The sequence below is a fragment of the Larus michahellis genome, chromosome 9, assembly GCF_964199755.1.
Source record: "Larus michahellis chromosome 9, bLarMic1.1, whole genome shotgun sequence".
NCBI classification, from domain to species: domain Eukaryota; kingdom Metazoa; phylum Chordata; class Aves; order Charadriiformes; family Laridae; genus Larus; species Larus michahellis.
Window position 1 is genome coordinate 7,432,769 of NC_133904.1, and position 16,199 is coordinate 7,448,967.

Genomic DNA, 16,199 nt, shown 5'->3' on the forward strand with positions numbered 1-16,199 from the left:
GACTTGGCAGCGCTGAGCTTGAAAAGCCATATTTAAGGTATTAATGCCTGTTGTGCCTCTGGAGTTCAGTTTGTTCGAGATTAATGAATTCCTCGAGATGTAGCTTTGTGCCAATTCAAATGCAAAGACACAAAGGTCTACCTCTAACTTCATCCACCAAATAATGACAGCCTGTCTTCTGCAGGAGGGAGTTAAAGATCATGGACATTTATTTCTGAAGTTGGCAAGGCTGGTATCCAACCATCATGCATTACCGACGTCAAAATCCGTCCTTCGTATTTGGGGATGGACAGCAAAAATTTTGAAGAGTAATTGCACCACCTCACCCAAGAGAGGAGGCCCTCGTGACTGCTTTCCCTGGCAGCATTGGGCTCCAAGTCCCATCACTTCATCATTGCTTCTCCTCCCTGTGCATCTGGGTGTGAGATTTCTGGGATGGATCCTGTCCTCCACTGCATATTTGACCACTTTCTACTGCAACAGGGCTCTGTACCAGCTGGAGGTTATAACACAAAGCCCAGTGCAGAGTGCAGAGGCAACACAGGCAACGCCTGGGAGCCTCCACCATCTTCTCAGCTTGTTCCCTTTCATTTTCTAAGGGAAATGACAGCAGGCTCCCCATAGAAACGAACATCCTTTCATCTTGCTACTGGTACCCGTTAAGATGAATCATTTGACACCTGCTGCTGCCTTATCTGTCTCACTTCTTGGGGTGAAATACCTCTGGGAACAAGATTAAAAGTCAGCAGTGAAGTTTAAAAGTCTCTCAATAGACTAGAGTGACGTGCTTTCAGCTCCCTGGCATATGGTGCTGGGTATGAAGGGGGAATGGAAAATGTCTGATGGGGGACAGTAAAGCCCTGGAGAACCTAACAGCTAAGAACGGTGCTTCTTCACTGGAGCCAATCCCAGCAAGAGTCACATAAATGCTACCCTGCACCTTTTTGGCCCAGAGGTTAGCTGAATGCTTTGTAGCAGCACTTTGGAGCTATGAATCTGAGGTTGAAGCCCATTTGTCAAATAGGAAAAGGCAAAGGTCTTTCACATTCAAAAGAGTCCCAAAAATCTACTTGGAGAACCCACGAGCTGTATCAGACACGGCACAGAAAGACTCACCCTCCCACCACACTCAGGAGGACCAGCTCATTTAACATCCTTATCCCAAAGCACCCAATACACTACAGAAACGATGGCAGAAAAGCGATTCTCATTGCCATGGCAAGATACACTGAGAAGAACAAGAAACCTCAGCCTCTTTTCACTGCTGAAGTACTTAAAACTCAACTCTTCAGACCATCCACATGCAGCATTGGTCATAGCATCATCCATAGGTTGGAAGGGGCCCAGGAGGATGTCCCAAAGCTCTCCAAAACCCCTGCCAATCCCTCGGCTTACCACCTTTCAACACCCCAAGTAACACCCGTGCCAAAGCATCAAACACCCCAACCTATCTCCTGCTGTGGGGCCAGCTGTGGGTGACAGACCATGGGCTTGACAAGCAAACACACTTATGTACACCAAGTAGCTTTGATTTGTCACTAAACATCGGGGAGTACCAGGGATAATTGGCAACCTCATTACATGAGGTTTAACTACTCTCCAGAAACGACAAACTATAATCATCACGTTGGTGCTTGAAATGAATTGTTTGGAACATTACAATCACCAAGGCCCCTTTTTCCAGTTGGAGCACCCTACAGAGACATGTTTTCAATTTGCAGTAAAGATGAGGAACACAGAAAGCAAAGTAATAAATTAGAGGGAGGTTTACAGCCCAGTCCACCTAGGACAGTACGGTGAGGGAAAGGTGAAACGTAGCGTCGAGCCAAAATACTACTTTCTAATAGCAACGTAGGCAGCAAGCCTCAGATCTGAATAGAAAACAAAAGGCAAAATCTCCACCTGGCTTGAGGAATAGGGGATGAAGAAAATAGTGCAGGCAGGAAGAAGAAAATACATCCTGGAAAGAAGCAGATCCTATAAAAGATAAGATGGAGTAAGGCAAGAGGTGCTGAAGATATCTCAGGTGAGTTTAATACGCCACAGTCCACGTGGCTTTGGCAAAATCAGTATCACAAAGGATATGATGGAAAAGGATGACACCTATGTGAAAAAGTCTTCTTGACAGATACAAGCTTGAAGCAACAGTAATGTTCTCATGCATGGAAAGCAGGTCCTTCTAGTTTATCATCTTGCCTCCAGCAACCACCTTTGCTCGACTTCTGAGGGGGACATAAACCTCCCTCACCCGTGTCATGGAGGTGATGGCAAGGCACAGTATCTTTTCGGAGACAGACACGCTCTGCCTGACCTCAGCTGCTGCTCAGCTTCTGCCCTGAAGTGCACAGGCTGAAGGCCTTTCTGAATTAATCAAAGCTTCTGATAACACGGACGCTGGCTTTGAAACAGCCAAGAAGAACCTGCCAACAAAGCCTTCACCCTCAAGAAATCCAAGCCAAAGGAAATTAGGAGACTGACAGGACCTGACATGGGGCCTTTTATGACTGCCCGCCATCCCCTTACCTAAGATAAGGATTTCTCAGCAAGCCTTTTAGATGTTGGTAGGGAGCCAAGACCCAAATCCAAAAAGGCATTAAGGTCTTGGTACCCATCTTAGATCTGGGCCAAAGACTTACTGCTCTGGCCATGAACAAAGGTACAGGTGGGGCCCTCTCCAAGAGGTTGTGACTATCACTCGTTAGAGTCATGAGTTTAAAACTACTCATGTTAGCCATTAATCCCGCTCAATCCTATGAGCTTCCACCGAGGACTACAGGCTCTCCATGGCCTGGGAGTGCCCTGCAGAGCTGGGAGCTTCTGGCCCAGCACTACATGTCTGCTCCCAGAGAGCACTTTTGGGGAGAAAAATCCAGGATTCAGAGCAGCTCCCTCTCTAGGTATTCACCAGATTGGTACAGAGAGCAGGAAGAACGGAACAGAAGACAAGACAGCTGTCAGCTGTACATCCCAGCTCTCCTACGCTCTTGGAAATGAAGCTGGACAGAAACCAAAATGTTTCCAAATCTAGGGAATTTGCACTTTTGAAATTCATTTAATTCCACAGTGAGTTTTCTTTTAATTCCTTGTGAATGAGCTTCTCTCTCCAAACCTGAAGGATTCCATATCAATTTCAATCCTTTTAGGTTTTTAATCTCTCTCACTAGACAGGCAGAATGTAATGAATTTCTGGTTTAAATCATTGCAAAACAAAATGCATTTAGAGCAGAATGTTTCAGGGGTGTTAAAGATAAAGCCAAGGAAGCATTTTGAAACCAAATTTCATCAGAACTGACCGCTCAATTCAGTAGAAATGACATTTCTGTACGAAAACCAAAAATTATTTTAACAAAATATTTCCAAGCACGTCCTAGAGCAGGTGGTGGGTTAGAGGCAGCGTGTTAACACCGAGCCAGAGGGCAGATGCCGGCCAGACAGGAGCAGAGGGCACAGTGCCCCGACACAGCCGAGCATCGTCCCCAGCCCCAAATAGCAGAGAGGTCCCCAAGGCAGACCGGAGGTAGGAAAGCACAGCCGTGCCCCCAGGACAAGCGAGGACTTGACCGAGGGGCTTTCACAGACCATACGGATTGCGCGGGGCTGGAACAACCCTGTCAGGCTGCCAGCCGAGAGCAGAGAGCAATGGCAGCATTTATCCATCCTCTCCCCGCTATTAATCCTTCGCTTCCCTGCGCTCCCAAATGGATTTGCTTTGCGTAACAAATACTAATCAGGTAAAGCGGTGCAGCATTCATATGCCAGTTTAGCAACAATAAGCACCTCCCAGCACCGTCCCAAAGCTTTCTGGCCTGAGCCACCATGCCCCTGTGCAGAGCTGCTGTGGAAGCCACCTGCCGCCTCTGCTGCTTTGATTGCCTCTTCACCTCGTGCCCTTCAAAGGCACGGTTTTCGCTCCAAGTTCAATGCACCTCCTAAGAATGCTTCTTTTCCTGGCATGAAATTTCCCACTGGAAGAGATGCCATGGCTTCCCAAAAGCTGTGCCCTCCCTCCTCTTTAGACCTCGATAGAGACGTAAAAGACCTTTCGACACTTTGAGCAGGTTGCTTTTATATTAGTCCTAGCTCTTCTGCATGCTAAGGCTAGAGAAAGCCAAGAGATCTCACCCAGCCCTGCATCTCACTGTCTTTCAGCAGATCTTGTAGCGTCTCGAGCATCCTCCCCCGTGCCAGCCATGCCATGTCACCAGCTGACAGCCGTGACCCAGCTGGGAGCGTGTCTCTAACTGACACCACCCTGCTTCCTCCCCTGCCATGTCCTCTCACTTGCAACAGGCTTGAAAAAAATAAAATAAAATAAAAAAATAATCAAACCCCTTCAATAGCCAAGGAGGCTCAGTTCAGCCTCTGAGGATGCACTGTTGATACACTGCGTGTTTCCATGATCGATCCAGAGAAACAACCCTTCCTCCCTACACTGTGCGCAAGAGATGGACAATCCCATACCTCCACGCAGACACGGACTTATGTCCATGTGCTCCCGGGCACACGCCTGCGCAGGAGCAAACTGCAGAGACAACACTTGCTAAAAAGGAGTCAAAGTTATGGGCACACAAACCCTGATGATCATTTCTACCCCCAACACCACATACCGGTACATCCTTCATGTTCAGCTTCACAAATATGCAAACCCTAAAGCCCAGAGCGTAGGCACAAAAATATTTTCAACCAGTCCTTTTTATCCTAGGCAAAAGGCTAAACAGTCAAACTTTCTCCAAAGGAAACTTCCTACAATCAACGAATAGATTAAGGATACAAGGTCCTGCCCACATAGGAACACAAATATATTTTTCAGCTGCTGGCAAAATGATGTATATACACAGCAAGATGAACCCACCGCCTTGAACACTGCTCGTGAGGCACATTTGCCTTCCCTTGTGGTACGTGTCCAAAAATCTCCTCCAGGCAGGCACCTGAGCAAACAACGACTCTTGACCACGTTCCGACTGTGACAATAGCGGCAAGGGACTTCAAAGGAGATGTCAGCTACCAACACCGTGTCGTCTGTGACAGCCTCAAAGGCATAACTAAAAAGGTCATTCCCTGTCTTATTTGATGTGATGTAAATTGTATTTCAAAGTCCATCTTCAACCTCTGGCACACTGACTGATCTGCAATGGGGTTACCTGCAAGGCGAAGGCTAAGGTGGAAGGCTCTGGTGCCTCCTGATGTAATCTCTACTTTGAAGCATATGGGTGTGGCAGTTTAATTTCTCTATTTCAATGAGCAATAGATGCTCTAGGAACACCCCCTCCATGGCCTCCTTGAGTGTTAGAAGCTCAGCTTGCTCCGCACCGTCCTCGGGCAGAACTGCTGCCTCTCCACACAGCAGGGATATGCCACAGTCTTTCATTTTTCTATATGAAAACCTGCAAACATTTCCAGTGCCAGTGGAAAACTCAGTGGCCAGAAGCAGACGCTCTGATGAGTCCATGACAAAAGCCACAGAATTATACCATGGGAAAAGCCTATTCCTCAAACCTGAGAAAATCCTTGCAACGAGGATGAAGAAATTAATTTTACTGACAAGTTTTCAAACATTTCATCCTTTTACCTTTCTTTTGAATTTTCTCATCAAGTCAAAATTTCACATCTTTGACCTCCCCTTAATGAACATCCACATCAACTACTCAAGGCATTTTTATATTTAAGAAAACACTTTTTTCCCTCGAAGGCTCTTTTTTCTTCCCACCCGCACCTCATTCAATTCCCAATTAACGTGACTGAACAGGGAGTAAGTGATTTTGTCCTCATTTATCAAAATGCATTAGGCAGCAATGAAACCCGCTCTGCCACAGTGACAGAGAGTGGGAAGCAACCACCAGTGCTACGAAACCACCATCTCAGATGAAGGATTTTCTAGTGCAGCCTACGGAAAGGATTTCTGCCCACACTCTCCCACAAAATGCCGGATCCTTAACTGACCTTAATTAGAGCCAGGTCCATTTCCATCACACAACGTGGGGTTTTTCTAGTCTGATTTGCTACAAGCCACATTCTGCCCTGCCACTTCGCTGCTCTTCTGGGCTGGAATCTACCTCTTCCCCATCCCAGTTTAAAAGCGGCAGTGTCTCCCAGCATCACTGGGACGATTGCACTAAGCTGCAGCTCAGATGCTGGGAGCTCCCAATTTCTTTTAACCACCCTTGCTGGCTCGCTCTCCGTTTCAGAAGGCAGAGAGGAGGAGGACAGTAGACTGGAGAGAAGTTCACAAATTGCTTTGGCAACTGTGTTCCCCTTCCTTTTTTTTTTATCAACTCTACAGGACTATCGTGCATTCCTGAAGCTTTGTAGTTTAAAAAAAACCCAAACCTTTCAAGTGGAACAAAGTCTCTCTTGAAAATGAGGACAATGCCAGAGGTAATTAGAAGCTAGGGACTGAAATTTCAGGATACTGAGGGGTTTTGGGGATTTTTTTGGGGGTAGAGGCAGATAGCCCAAATCAGAGACCAATTATAAGTCCAACCAGCTGTTAACCTATTGCTGACTCGCACAGAAAACGTGACAAGAGCCAGTGTGTCACCTCGCAGCTGCTGGAAGCAGGTCGTGCTGCTCTCCCCGTCCAGCGCGTGCCGCAGGACCCCGTTGCTCGGCTTGGGTCTCTCGTAGTCCCTCTCAGGAAGCATGGCCTGCTCGCTCTCCCCGGCGTGCTCCGGCCGCGGGGGCAAGGACTGCGGGAACCCGAACATCGGCAGGGACGAGAAGAAGAGTAAGGCACCACACAGCAGGAAGCCTCCCCACCACGCGCCAATCCACCGAGGGTCATCTGGGGTGATGTCCAGCTTACCTGCAAGGACACACACACACACGTCAGTGGTTCAGCCACAGGGAGGGGAAGACAACAGAGTTAATGACCCTGTAGGCTGTAAGATGGTTGTTGGGGGCTGTGTCGGCTGGTGAGGGGCTCCCAGGTACAAGGTGGAGACCACAGTGCACCCCACACCCATATCGTGTGAGCCACCGGTGCACAACGACCTCCACACCCAAGAGGTCCTTAGGACAAGCAACCCGTCACCTTGTCTATGTAGATGGTACATGTTGCTTCTGCAAGACCCTGTAATCCTTCTCTCCAGTGTCTTTGGCCTTCCCAGCTCTAGGAAGCTGCCATGTACCAGCCCGTGGCCCACGTGATGATACGAGGGTTTTGGACATCACTGTCGCAAGTGTGCCAAATGTGCACACACAGCTGACATACCTACTAGCACAAAGACGCGCATGGAGAAGAAACAGCACAGACAAGGACATTGCATCTCCATCCTGGTTTACCCTTTTTTTTTTTCAGGAGGTCCGTGCTCTCCCTGCTTTGAATTCACAACCCTTTTCAGCAAAGGAGAGATGGGCATTCGGGCTTTATGGGCAACTGTGACTGTGTGGAGGGTGAAACAGCCCTAAATATTGGAAAAGAAACCCACTCGCTGCATCAAATGGGCTCAGAAAGGTGAAGAAATCATCAGAAAATAAAGAAAAGCAAAGTAAAAGGCAAGAGTATCCTGTAGGCCATCACTCAGCCGAGATAAGGAAAAAGAAGGCTCTGGAGTCAGTTGAGGGGAATAAAAATAAGCAACTGGAGAGAAGAAACTGTGTTCCAAACAGCTGCCTCACACGAGCCGGCGAAGGGTGCCCAGTGCTGGAGCTGACTCTTGGGGGAGACCTGGGTCCGTGTGGCTGGAATAACAAGCTCCTCCATTCATGACGCCTGTCTGGTTACCGCCACTCTGAAAAATCTGTCTCAAGTGAGGCAATCAAGTTGTCTCTCAAGCAGAGACGGAAGGAAACTCTTTTCTCCTTAGGCAAAATAACACGTAGTTCTCAAATATATATAAAGTTTGAAAAACAGCGTTTCGGAGGGATTGGATTCTTCTGCTGTTATTTCCTCCTGTCTCAAGTGCATTTTTTTTCAGGCTCTTGGGAACACAGCCACGTGAAGAGCCGTGTAAACCAAGAGCTTCCTCATATCCCCTTCCTAAAATAGGTCCTGTATGGAGGGTGGTGCAGCACCATGCCCTGGCACTCTGCACCTCCTGCCCAAAACAGGGAGCAGGATGGGGCTCACCATCTGGAGCTCCGTCTATTCATGCCATCTCGAGCTGCGGGGAAACTCTTTCCCATACAAAAATAGGCAGAGGCCACGTGTGCCCCAGGCTTCGCAAGACAGTGATGGACCACGGCCAAAGCCAGCTGGACCTGCAGCTGGAAAGCACTATACTCTCCCTGTGACCTGCTGTGCCACAGCAGGCTTCTCAGCCATAACGCTCCACCGTTCTCCTCCGTGGCTCCGTATTTGTCTGGGGCTTTTTGAGATGTAAATACAGAGTCATGCCTTATATTAAAAATGGCCAGATCGCAATCAAATTAACTTTTTTTAGCTAGGCCAGCATCTTGCCTCTGGTGGTAACCAGTTGCAGATGTCCAGAAAGTACACAAGAATAAAGTCACCACGTTCCTGACATTATTCCTTTTAATTCTGGCTATTTGTGGCTCAGGGGCTGTCTAAGCTAGATTTGGTGTCTTCTTCGTGTCTTCTTCTATAAACTCGTCCAATTGTTTTTAAACCCATTTTCAAACTTTCAATACCCTGTGGTGAGGAGTATCTTCTTCTGCACATTCATATTTCGGAGTGATTTATACTTAATGGTCAAATACGTAACAGGGTTCAAACAAGCTCCTCTGCCTACAGGACCAAGCGAGCCTTTGGCGTATCTTTGCTAAAGCCAAGGAATGAAAAGGGGCCAATGCGGTGTTTGATCAAGCCGCAGTTAAGTCTCAGCCATCAAAAAAAGGTACTTCTTTTCCGTTTGTTTGATATCATTTAGATTTCTTCAGCTGCCATGTACATGTAAAACCAAGAAAGGGCAGTTGCACTTCTCCAGATTTGCACAGCTCTGTTCCGAGTCCTGCAAGGTTCAACTCCACCCAACCACATCCCGTGAAGATGTATTCGCAACATCACAGAACTGGAATGCACCCTCAAAGGGGAAAACACCCCTGCAGCAGGATGAGAGCCTGTGGGATCAGATGGAGCTGAAAACTGTAGAAAATGCATCTGAACAACTGAGGGAAAAGAATGAAACATGCGTTTGCATAGCCAAAGGGCTTGGGGAGCAGTGGAGAATAGCCTGTTACACATTGCCCTCTAATGGCAAAGAGCACACAGTGCAGGGAGCAATAAAAGAATTTGCAGATTTTTTTCTGAATAAACAAAAAGACAATCTGCAAACAATTCGCTTTAACCCAAGCGCGGAGCCAAGGTGAGCAATAATTAGCACCGCTCTGGGGAAAAGCAAGAATGCTGTGGGACTGAACCTGTCCATCCAAACAGGGCCACTGACAGAAGCTGCTGGGCAGGGGTCTGACTGGTGTGCCTCCATCAGAGAGCCAGGATGGTCCTCCCAGGTCCTGGGGATGGCAGCTCTCCAGATTTCATCCCACGCTCTGGACACAGCTCCCCTGGCATAGGAGCCCCTACGTCCAGGGCCAGCGTGCCCTGCCATGGTGATATTTTAAGTTGTCCTCTAAGAGCTGGGCTGAAACTCATCTCCCAGTAGAAAAGCCCAGAGAAGGAAACGAATTTTAGCCACTATGAACCTGTTATCTATTGGGACAGAATTGAAAACTTTTGAATGCGAGTCATAAAACTCCTCTAAAAGTGACACCCATACATGCAAGAGGTGCTCAAGATGAAATGAGAAGCAGTTTCCAGTTTGTGAGCATCAACATTTTTGTCCTGCTGATACAACGCTAACATGACTGGAAACCAAACCCAGTTCTCCTTACTTGTGTCAATGAAGACAGCATCCACATAGATTTTGGTACAGAAGGATCCCAAGATAAATCCACAGGCTGGTCCAAATACCAGCATCGTAAACAGGATCCCTACAAGGAGAGAGAAAACAGAAAATTAGTGCTAAGCTCAGGTTAGTTCATTGCAAGTTGTTCCGTTTGTCTCCTGCAAGATGCCAAATAGATAGGAATATGTCTCCATGTCGAGTGCTTCAGGCAAAAGAGCACCCTAAATGCTTTTTGCTTCCATCTCTCTTCAGAAAAAAGAATAGATGGAGCTGTGATATTGCTGAAGGATTCCTATTGAGCTGAGAAAACAGTGTGGACGTATACTGTGTTGTGGTCGGCTGGCTGCTCTAAAAGATGTCTTACTCAAAAGCACAAGGTAAAATCGACCTGCCTTCTCCCCATGGGGACGTCTTTACCTTTGCCACCTCCAGCTAAATTCCTGACAGACATGGATATTTGCAGAATTTAGGACCAGCAAATCTATAAAATGCAGAGTTGTCACAGATTGCTGGATAAAGTCCCTTTACACAAGTAGGAGCACTCCCCATCATACCCACACGGCAAACATTCCCCAAGGCGCACAGCCCTTCCAACCTCTCCAACTGCTCGCTCCTCCTGCAAAACCTGCGTGAAATTGCCAATGTAATGCCAGGCGAAGAGCTATTATAAGTAAATTACTTATTTGCTTCAACACAGTATTTAGAAGCATTTATTCTCACTCCCATTTTGGCCCTGAAACAGGAACGCTACAGGCACCCTGCCAACTCCCGATTATCCAGGGCAGAAAGGCAGGGGGACACGAGGCTAATGCAGAAAAAGAAGCAGCAAAGATAACAAAAAAACCCACCTGTAAATTAGACAATGGGAACATATTTGGTACTTCCACATTCGGGATAAGAAAAACAACAAGAATGCCCCAATGACCCTTGTAAATGGCTTCCCGAAAAAAGCGCGAGCAGGTCTGAGCAGCACAGAGCGGAGCAGCGGCTGCTCCTTAGCTCTGGGTCCAAGCATTGGTGATGGATTCGTGTGTGCTGTGAGGGGGTGGCTCTTTGGGACCCTCGGCCAGGGATGTGCCAGCCTGTGCCAGTACCAGTCTCGGTGTTGCCACACTTCAGAAACGTCCCATGAAGGGGCTTATTCGCATCTGGGTGCTTCTCTCGCTCTCCTTCGACAGTGGGGTACATCCCACATCTCTCTCCAAATCTCTCTGGGGGTGCTGCCTGGCTTCTCGGTACATTCATAATGCACTTCATCACAGCTATCTCAGCCCTCAAGTTCTTAACTGGAAACTTTTAATTCCCAAGTTCTCTCTCCGTGCATTTCTCAGGAGTTGGAGAAATGATCAAAGCTGCAAAATATACCCAGGAGACCCCCAGCCCTACGCGAGGCAAACCGCACCTGCCGATGACAGCTTGGCTGAGCAGAATAAGTGAGTATGGTCAGAAACAACTTCACCTTTATTTTTAAAATGCAGAGTGCAAACTAATTCCTCCAGGTTTGTGACACAGTGACTTGTCTGGATACTAGGTACAAAGCAACTAGGTACAAAGCAATGGCGTCTCCAGCCAGCCACTTGCGCAGAAACTCAAGGCCTTGCGCAGAAACTCAATACCTTCATGGCTACCACCTACAGAAGCAAGAGGGAGAAACAAACGTTGTGGGAGGAAAAAAGTGTCAGGTCGTATGAGCCAAGGTAACGAGTAACCCCTGCCAGGACAGTGGCAGAAGCTGCCGTCCCCCGCCCCGTCTCAGCTCAGCTCAAAGCTGCAGCAACGGCACCGCGTCGCAGCCCGTGCTGCCGGCTACATTGGTCCTCAGGGACTCTGCCCGTGATGTCCAAGCCAGCCGTGGAGCAAGCCACCTCCCCTCCCGCAGTCACCTTGTCCCCAGGCACTGGGTTTGTGCTCCGCGATCCAGCAGAAAGTTGGGGAATTTGTGCTCCCCGATCAACTGAGCTGCTTAGGAAGCCCGTGCCTTGCTCCCCCAGGGACCTATAAAGCCTCACGTGGGAGATCCCAGTCCCTGGTCACCTGCAGAAGCACTTTGTGGGATGTGACATGAGGGAAGAGGTAGGTCGGGAGAACAGGGAAAAGGGACTTCTTTTCCCAGCACACCCCGCACCATCTCCCTCCTTCCCAGCCCCCAAGGCCTGCCTCACTCGGGCCTATAAAACTTCCAGTGGCATTTTATAAAATATCCACGGCCTATTTCTTTCGGTCACTAGATGGCATTAGTGTCTGTCATTCAACCCACGAGTGCCATGTGGAACGGGCTGGGTGACAGTGCAGCCACCCCTGGCTCCCCAAACAGGATCAGGTCCCGCTGCCCCTGGGAGGATGGCAACGATGGCAGGGTGCTGTCTTCACCCACCTACCACCCACCCACCACCCACCCAGGCAATCAGGCTGCGCCCTTTGGCTGTGTCCATGCAGGAAATCACAGCTTTTAGAACAAACCGTTCTAAAACTGTTGAGTTTTTAGTCGAAGACCTTAAACAGACAGCATCTAGCAGAGGAATGGCCATGGCTATTTGATGGACAAGCTGACCATCAAAGACCAAGTTAATCTTTGATGGCTGGACGCTAATTAGGAATTTCTATGTAATTATGGTCAAGCACATAAGGACACACTGGGCCTCACATTGCTTGGAGCTGTGCCTGGGGCAGTGACAAACAGAGCCCATGTTTTGGATGAGGAGCCCTTGGATTTCAGCAGGACTCTGGACATTGCTCTGCTCTTACTTCCCCACCCCAGAAGGAATAAGGAGAAGGAAAACCCAAGCAGACCTGAACGCCACCTCTTTCCCAGCCCTGGATCCTCAGCCCTGACCCTGGTACCCAGCACTGCAGGGGGCATGGGCAGAGAAACCTGTTCCCCCAGAACTGCCTGAGGGTTCACATCCACAGGGATGACCCTCTCCAAGGGAAGGTTGCTGTGAGCACCCGAAGCACCCCGGGCTGCCATAGGTTCCTACAGGCACCAAGGAGCTGCTGAACTGCTGTGCTATTGCCCATATGGGACCTGTGTGTGCAAATAAAAGGACTTTGTGGCCACAGACAGCTGATTCAGGGCACCCACAACCCAGGAGAGGGCAGCAACCCTGGGCACGGCAGGGTTGGTTTAAGACCTTGAGGACAGGATGAATCAGGCATGACCTGCTCTCCACGGGCAGCAGATAGGTGTTTTCCTTTTTTTCTTTTTTTAAACCTGTTGCTGGTTGAGGGCATTTTGTAAGTATTTTCCCTGGAAAACAGGGATCACACCAAAATTGTCATTTGTCACCAGTGCAGGCTCATGTGGCTGAGCAGGCAGAAGGACAAGGACCAGTTCTAACCCTTCAGGCAACACCTTTGGATGTAGCAGTGTTAGGTTGAAGAGGGACAGAAGTTTGTCCCCTGATGACCTCCAAACCACAGGCAGGGTTGTCAGACCGTGTGTATACAGGCAAAACCACAGAAATGAAGCGCGTTTCATGGAGCAAAGGGTAAGACAAAGAACGTGGAAACAGATCATGCTTCACCAAAAAACCCCCAGGGAATATTTTCCCCTTTTTCCAGAGCAGAAGAAAGCAGGGACCTTTGGCTAGTGATCCATTAGAGCAGGGAGATGCTTGCAGAGGCAGTTAGCTCAAACAAAAAGCAAATGCCACAAAAGCTGTGGCCAGTGCAGGTACATGCACCGGCACCTGCAGCAGGTAGATGCTGCCCCTCCTCGCACTATTCATATCGCATGGCAAACCACCACTTCAGACACAAGCCACGGCCTCAGTTATTAAAATACCACATTTCGTATCCTGGTGGCTACAAACTGGGAGGCATCGTTCACTCTGAAATGTCCTCGCTAGAGGGCAATGTGGGATAGAGCATCCACTCAACAGGGAAACAGGTATCTAAGATCTTAGGATAAGGTATTAAATTATTATTCACCTCTAGGCTAGCTTAAGAAACCCTTGTGTTAATTGTGTTTTTACTATTTTTGTAGTTTGTCCTAAAATCAAGAAAACAACTGGCTCACCCCCTGCCCCTTTTGATACCTGTTTTCGATACTCCAACAAAATGCTACTGTTGCAGTAACAGTATTTTACACTCTTATCTCACAAGTCAAGCAGGTTTTGGAAAAAAACAAGGCATGGACTGTCACAATGGATAATCTAGGGCATGTACAGAGCCGGACCATGCTCAAGGATCAATGAAGCACACCACCGGTCACAAGGATTAGGCGATGAGGCAATTGCGATATGCCTGTGGTTGAACATTTATGTGGAATCGAGCGCTCAAGAGGAAATTACGCAGGTTAGAATTAGTTTAAGACATCCTTCCTCTTTCGAGAAATTCTGCACGATTGCAAATCACCCTCGTTATTAGGAAAACACTTTCCACATCATCCACCCAGTCATGCAACCACGGAGCTGCTGCTTAGTACAGACGGAGGTCTAGCAAAACCCCTTTTCTCAGTCCTGGGGTTGCTGCTAAGGATAAAGATGCGCTAAACTTGTGGATGGCTTTAACGCTACTTGTTGGGTCTTTTCCCATGTTCCCCTCTAACTTTTAGATCAGAGGGCATAATAGCAACAGCAAACAGATCAAAGGTCTAATCCTGGCTTCATCAGTCTCTTGTGAAAGTCCCGTTGATAGCAGCGTAACTGGTGATCGGTATAGGATATTGCAGCCTCTTCTCTTTCATTTTCAGCTTAAAAGTTATTTCTGTTGCTCAGAGCAGCACATCCAGTAACAAACATCCTCCTTGTGAGGAGGATGGGAAAACATCCACTACCGCCTTGCAATCAAATGCTTCTTGCTCTGTAAGGCTGGCTGAGCCTCCTCAAAGGGTCTGTGCTTCATCCTGCATCCAACGTTTCAAGGAGGAATGGGGCTTTTCTTTTCCCCTACACAGACCAATGAAAAATAGTAGAAATTTTCTCCTTTATGCCATTTGGTGGGTTGTTTTTTTTTTTTTTTTCTTTTTACTTTGAATCTTAGAATGTTTTTTTTTTATTCTTTCCAGATTATGGCAATTCTTAGAAATAAGTCAAGAGCTGTGAATGAAAAAAAAGAAAAAGACAAAAAAAGACCTTGCTTTGGGACAATTCAAACATTTTGTTTGATAACTCACTTCAGTTTCACAGAATCACAGAATCTTAGTGGTTGGAAGGGACCTCTGAGATCATCGAGTCCAACCACATAAAAAAAACAAAAAACACACACACAAAAAAAAGCACCCACCTACTAAACTCCACACCCACAACCCCACACACAACACCCCACCACAAACCAATAATCTTGGGCACTAGAGCATGCCCTGAAGAGCCATGTCTACACGTTTCTTAAATACCTCCAGGGATGGTGACTCAACCCCATCCCTGGGCAGGTTGTTCCAGTGCCTGACCACTCTTTCAGTAAAGTAATTCTTCCTAATATCTAATCTAAATCTCCCCTGCTGCAGCTTCATACCATTTCCTCTGGTCCTGTTGTTATTCCCTTGGGAGAAGAGGCCAAGAAGTTTGGGCCCTTTTAAAGCGCAATTACATTTCATTTCGAAAACAGCTAATAATTTTCAGCTTTCCTGCTCTATCGCCTTCACAACCCTCCTTGGCCCCAAAAAGGCCGAGGAAAAAACCAAAAAGAAGCAAGCCAGGCTGGACTGAGGAATCAGAAATTTTTTCCTCCCAGTCTTTTCAGATGGAACCACTTGCCAAATCCTACTTTGTCCTGTCAACTAACAGACATTTTCCAGAGGCTGAGGAAAGGACTGGGACAGAGAGAAGTATTAGATCTGACATTCTGTGATGGGATTTTATCGCTAGTAAGGGCCAGGACTGATAATGCAGTTTTCCATTAGAGCAAAGGGAAGGAGCAGCAGCAGGTACCACTACATCAGTGGTAGCACAGGGATGCTCAGTCAGTCATGCAAAGTGCACAAGAAATAAGTTGCAAAGACAGGGATAAAGGATGTCAAATATTTCGGTAATAAAGAGCTGTCCCTTGGCGATCCAAGTTGCTTTCCAGCAGCAACAGGATCCTGAAACACGAGCAAACTTGTGTTGTTTGCAGCGTGAAATGGGCAAAGCATCAACTCGATCTCTGTAACGAATTAAGTGGGGACAGCAACTCCCAGCAGAAACCCTCCTGGCTGGAAAGAAGACGTCGAGGGAGATGCAGCAAGGCTTGCCAGCCTGGCCAGGGTGCAGCAAGGAGGCATCGCAGGTACAGCTCGCCGGGGAATAAGAACAGGTTCAGCACACAGTCACGGGCTGAGAAAAAAAAAAATGCGGGCAGATGAAGAACACCAAGCCACTTTGCTTCAAAGCCTGAGCCCCACCAGGAGCTGAGGATGCAAAGGAGATTTGTTTTGGAGAGCTGCCAACAAGCACCAGGCGAAGGTGAGCTGGGTAG

General features: G+C 47.8%; 1 protein-coding gene across 1 annotated transcript in view; it reads right to left on the bottom strand.

Annotated features, from left to right (window-relative positions):
* Window positions 1-16,199, bottom strand: part of SLCO3A1 (solute carrier organic anion transporter family member 3A1) — a 143,979-nt gene that overhangs the window by 18,388 nt on the left and 109,392 nt on the right. The window contains exons 3-4 of the mRNA XM_074600563.1: window positions 9,790-9,888; window positions 6,539-6,802 (exon numbers count right to left, since the gene is read on the bottom strand). Of these exons, the coding sequence (XP_074456664.1) occupies window positions 6,539-6,802; window positions 9,790-9,888 (363 nt within the window). The remainder of the gene's footprint in view (window positions 1-6,538; window positions 6,803-9,789; window positions 9,889-16,199) is intronic.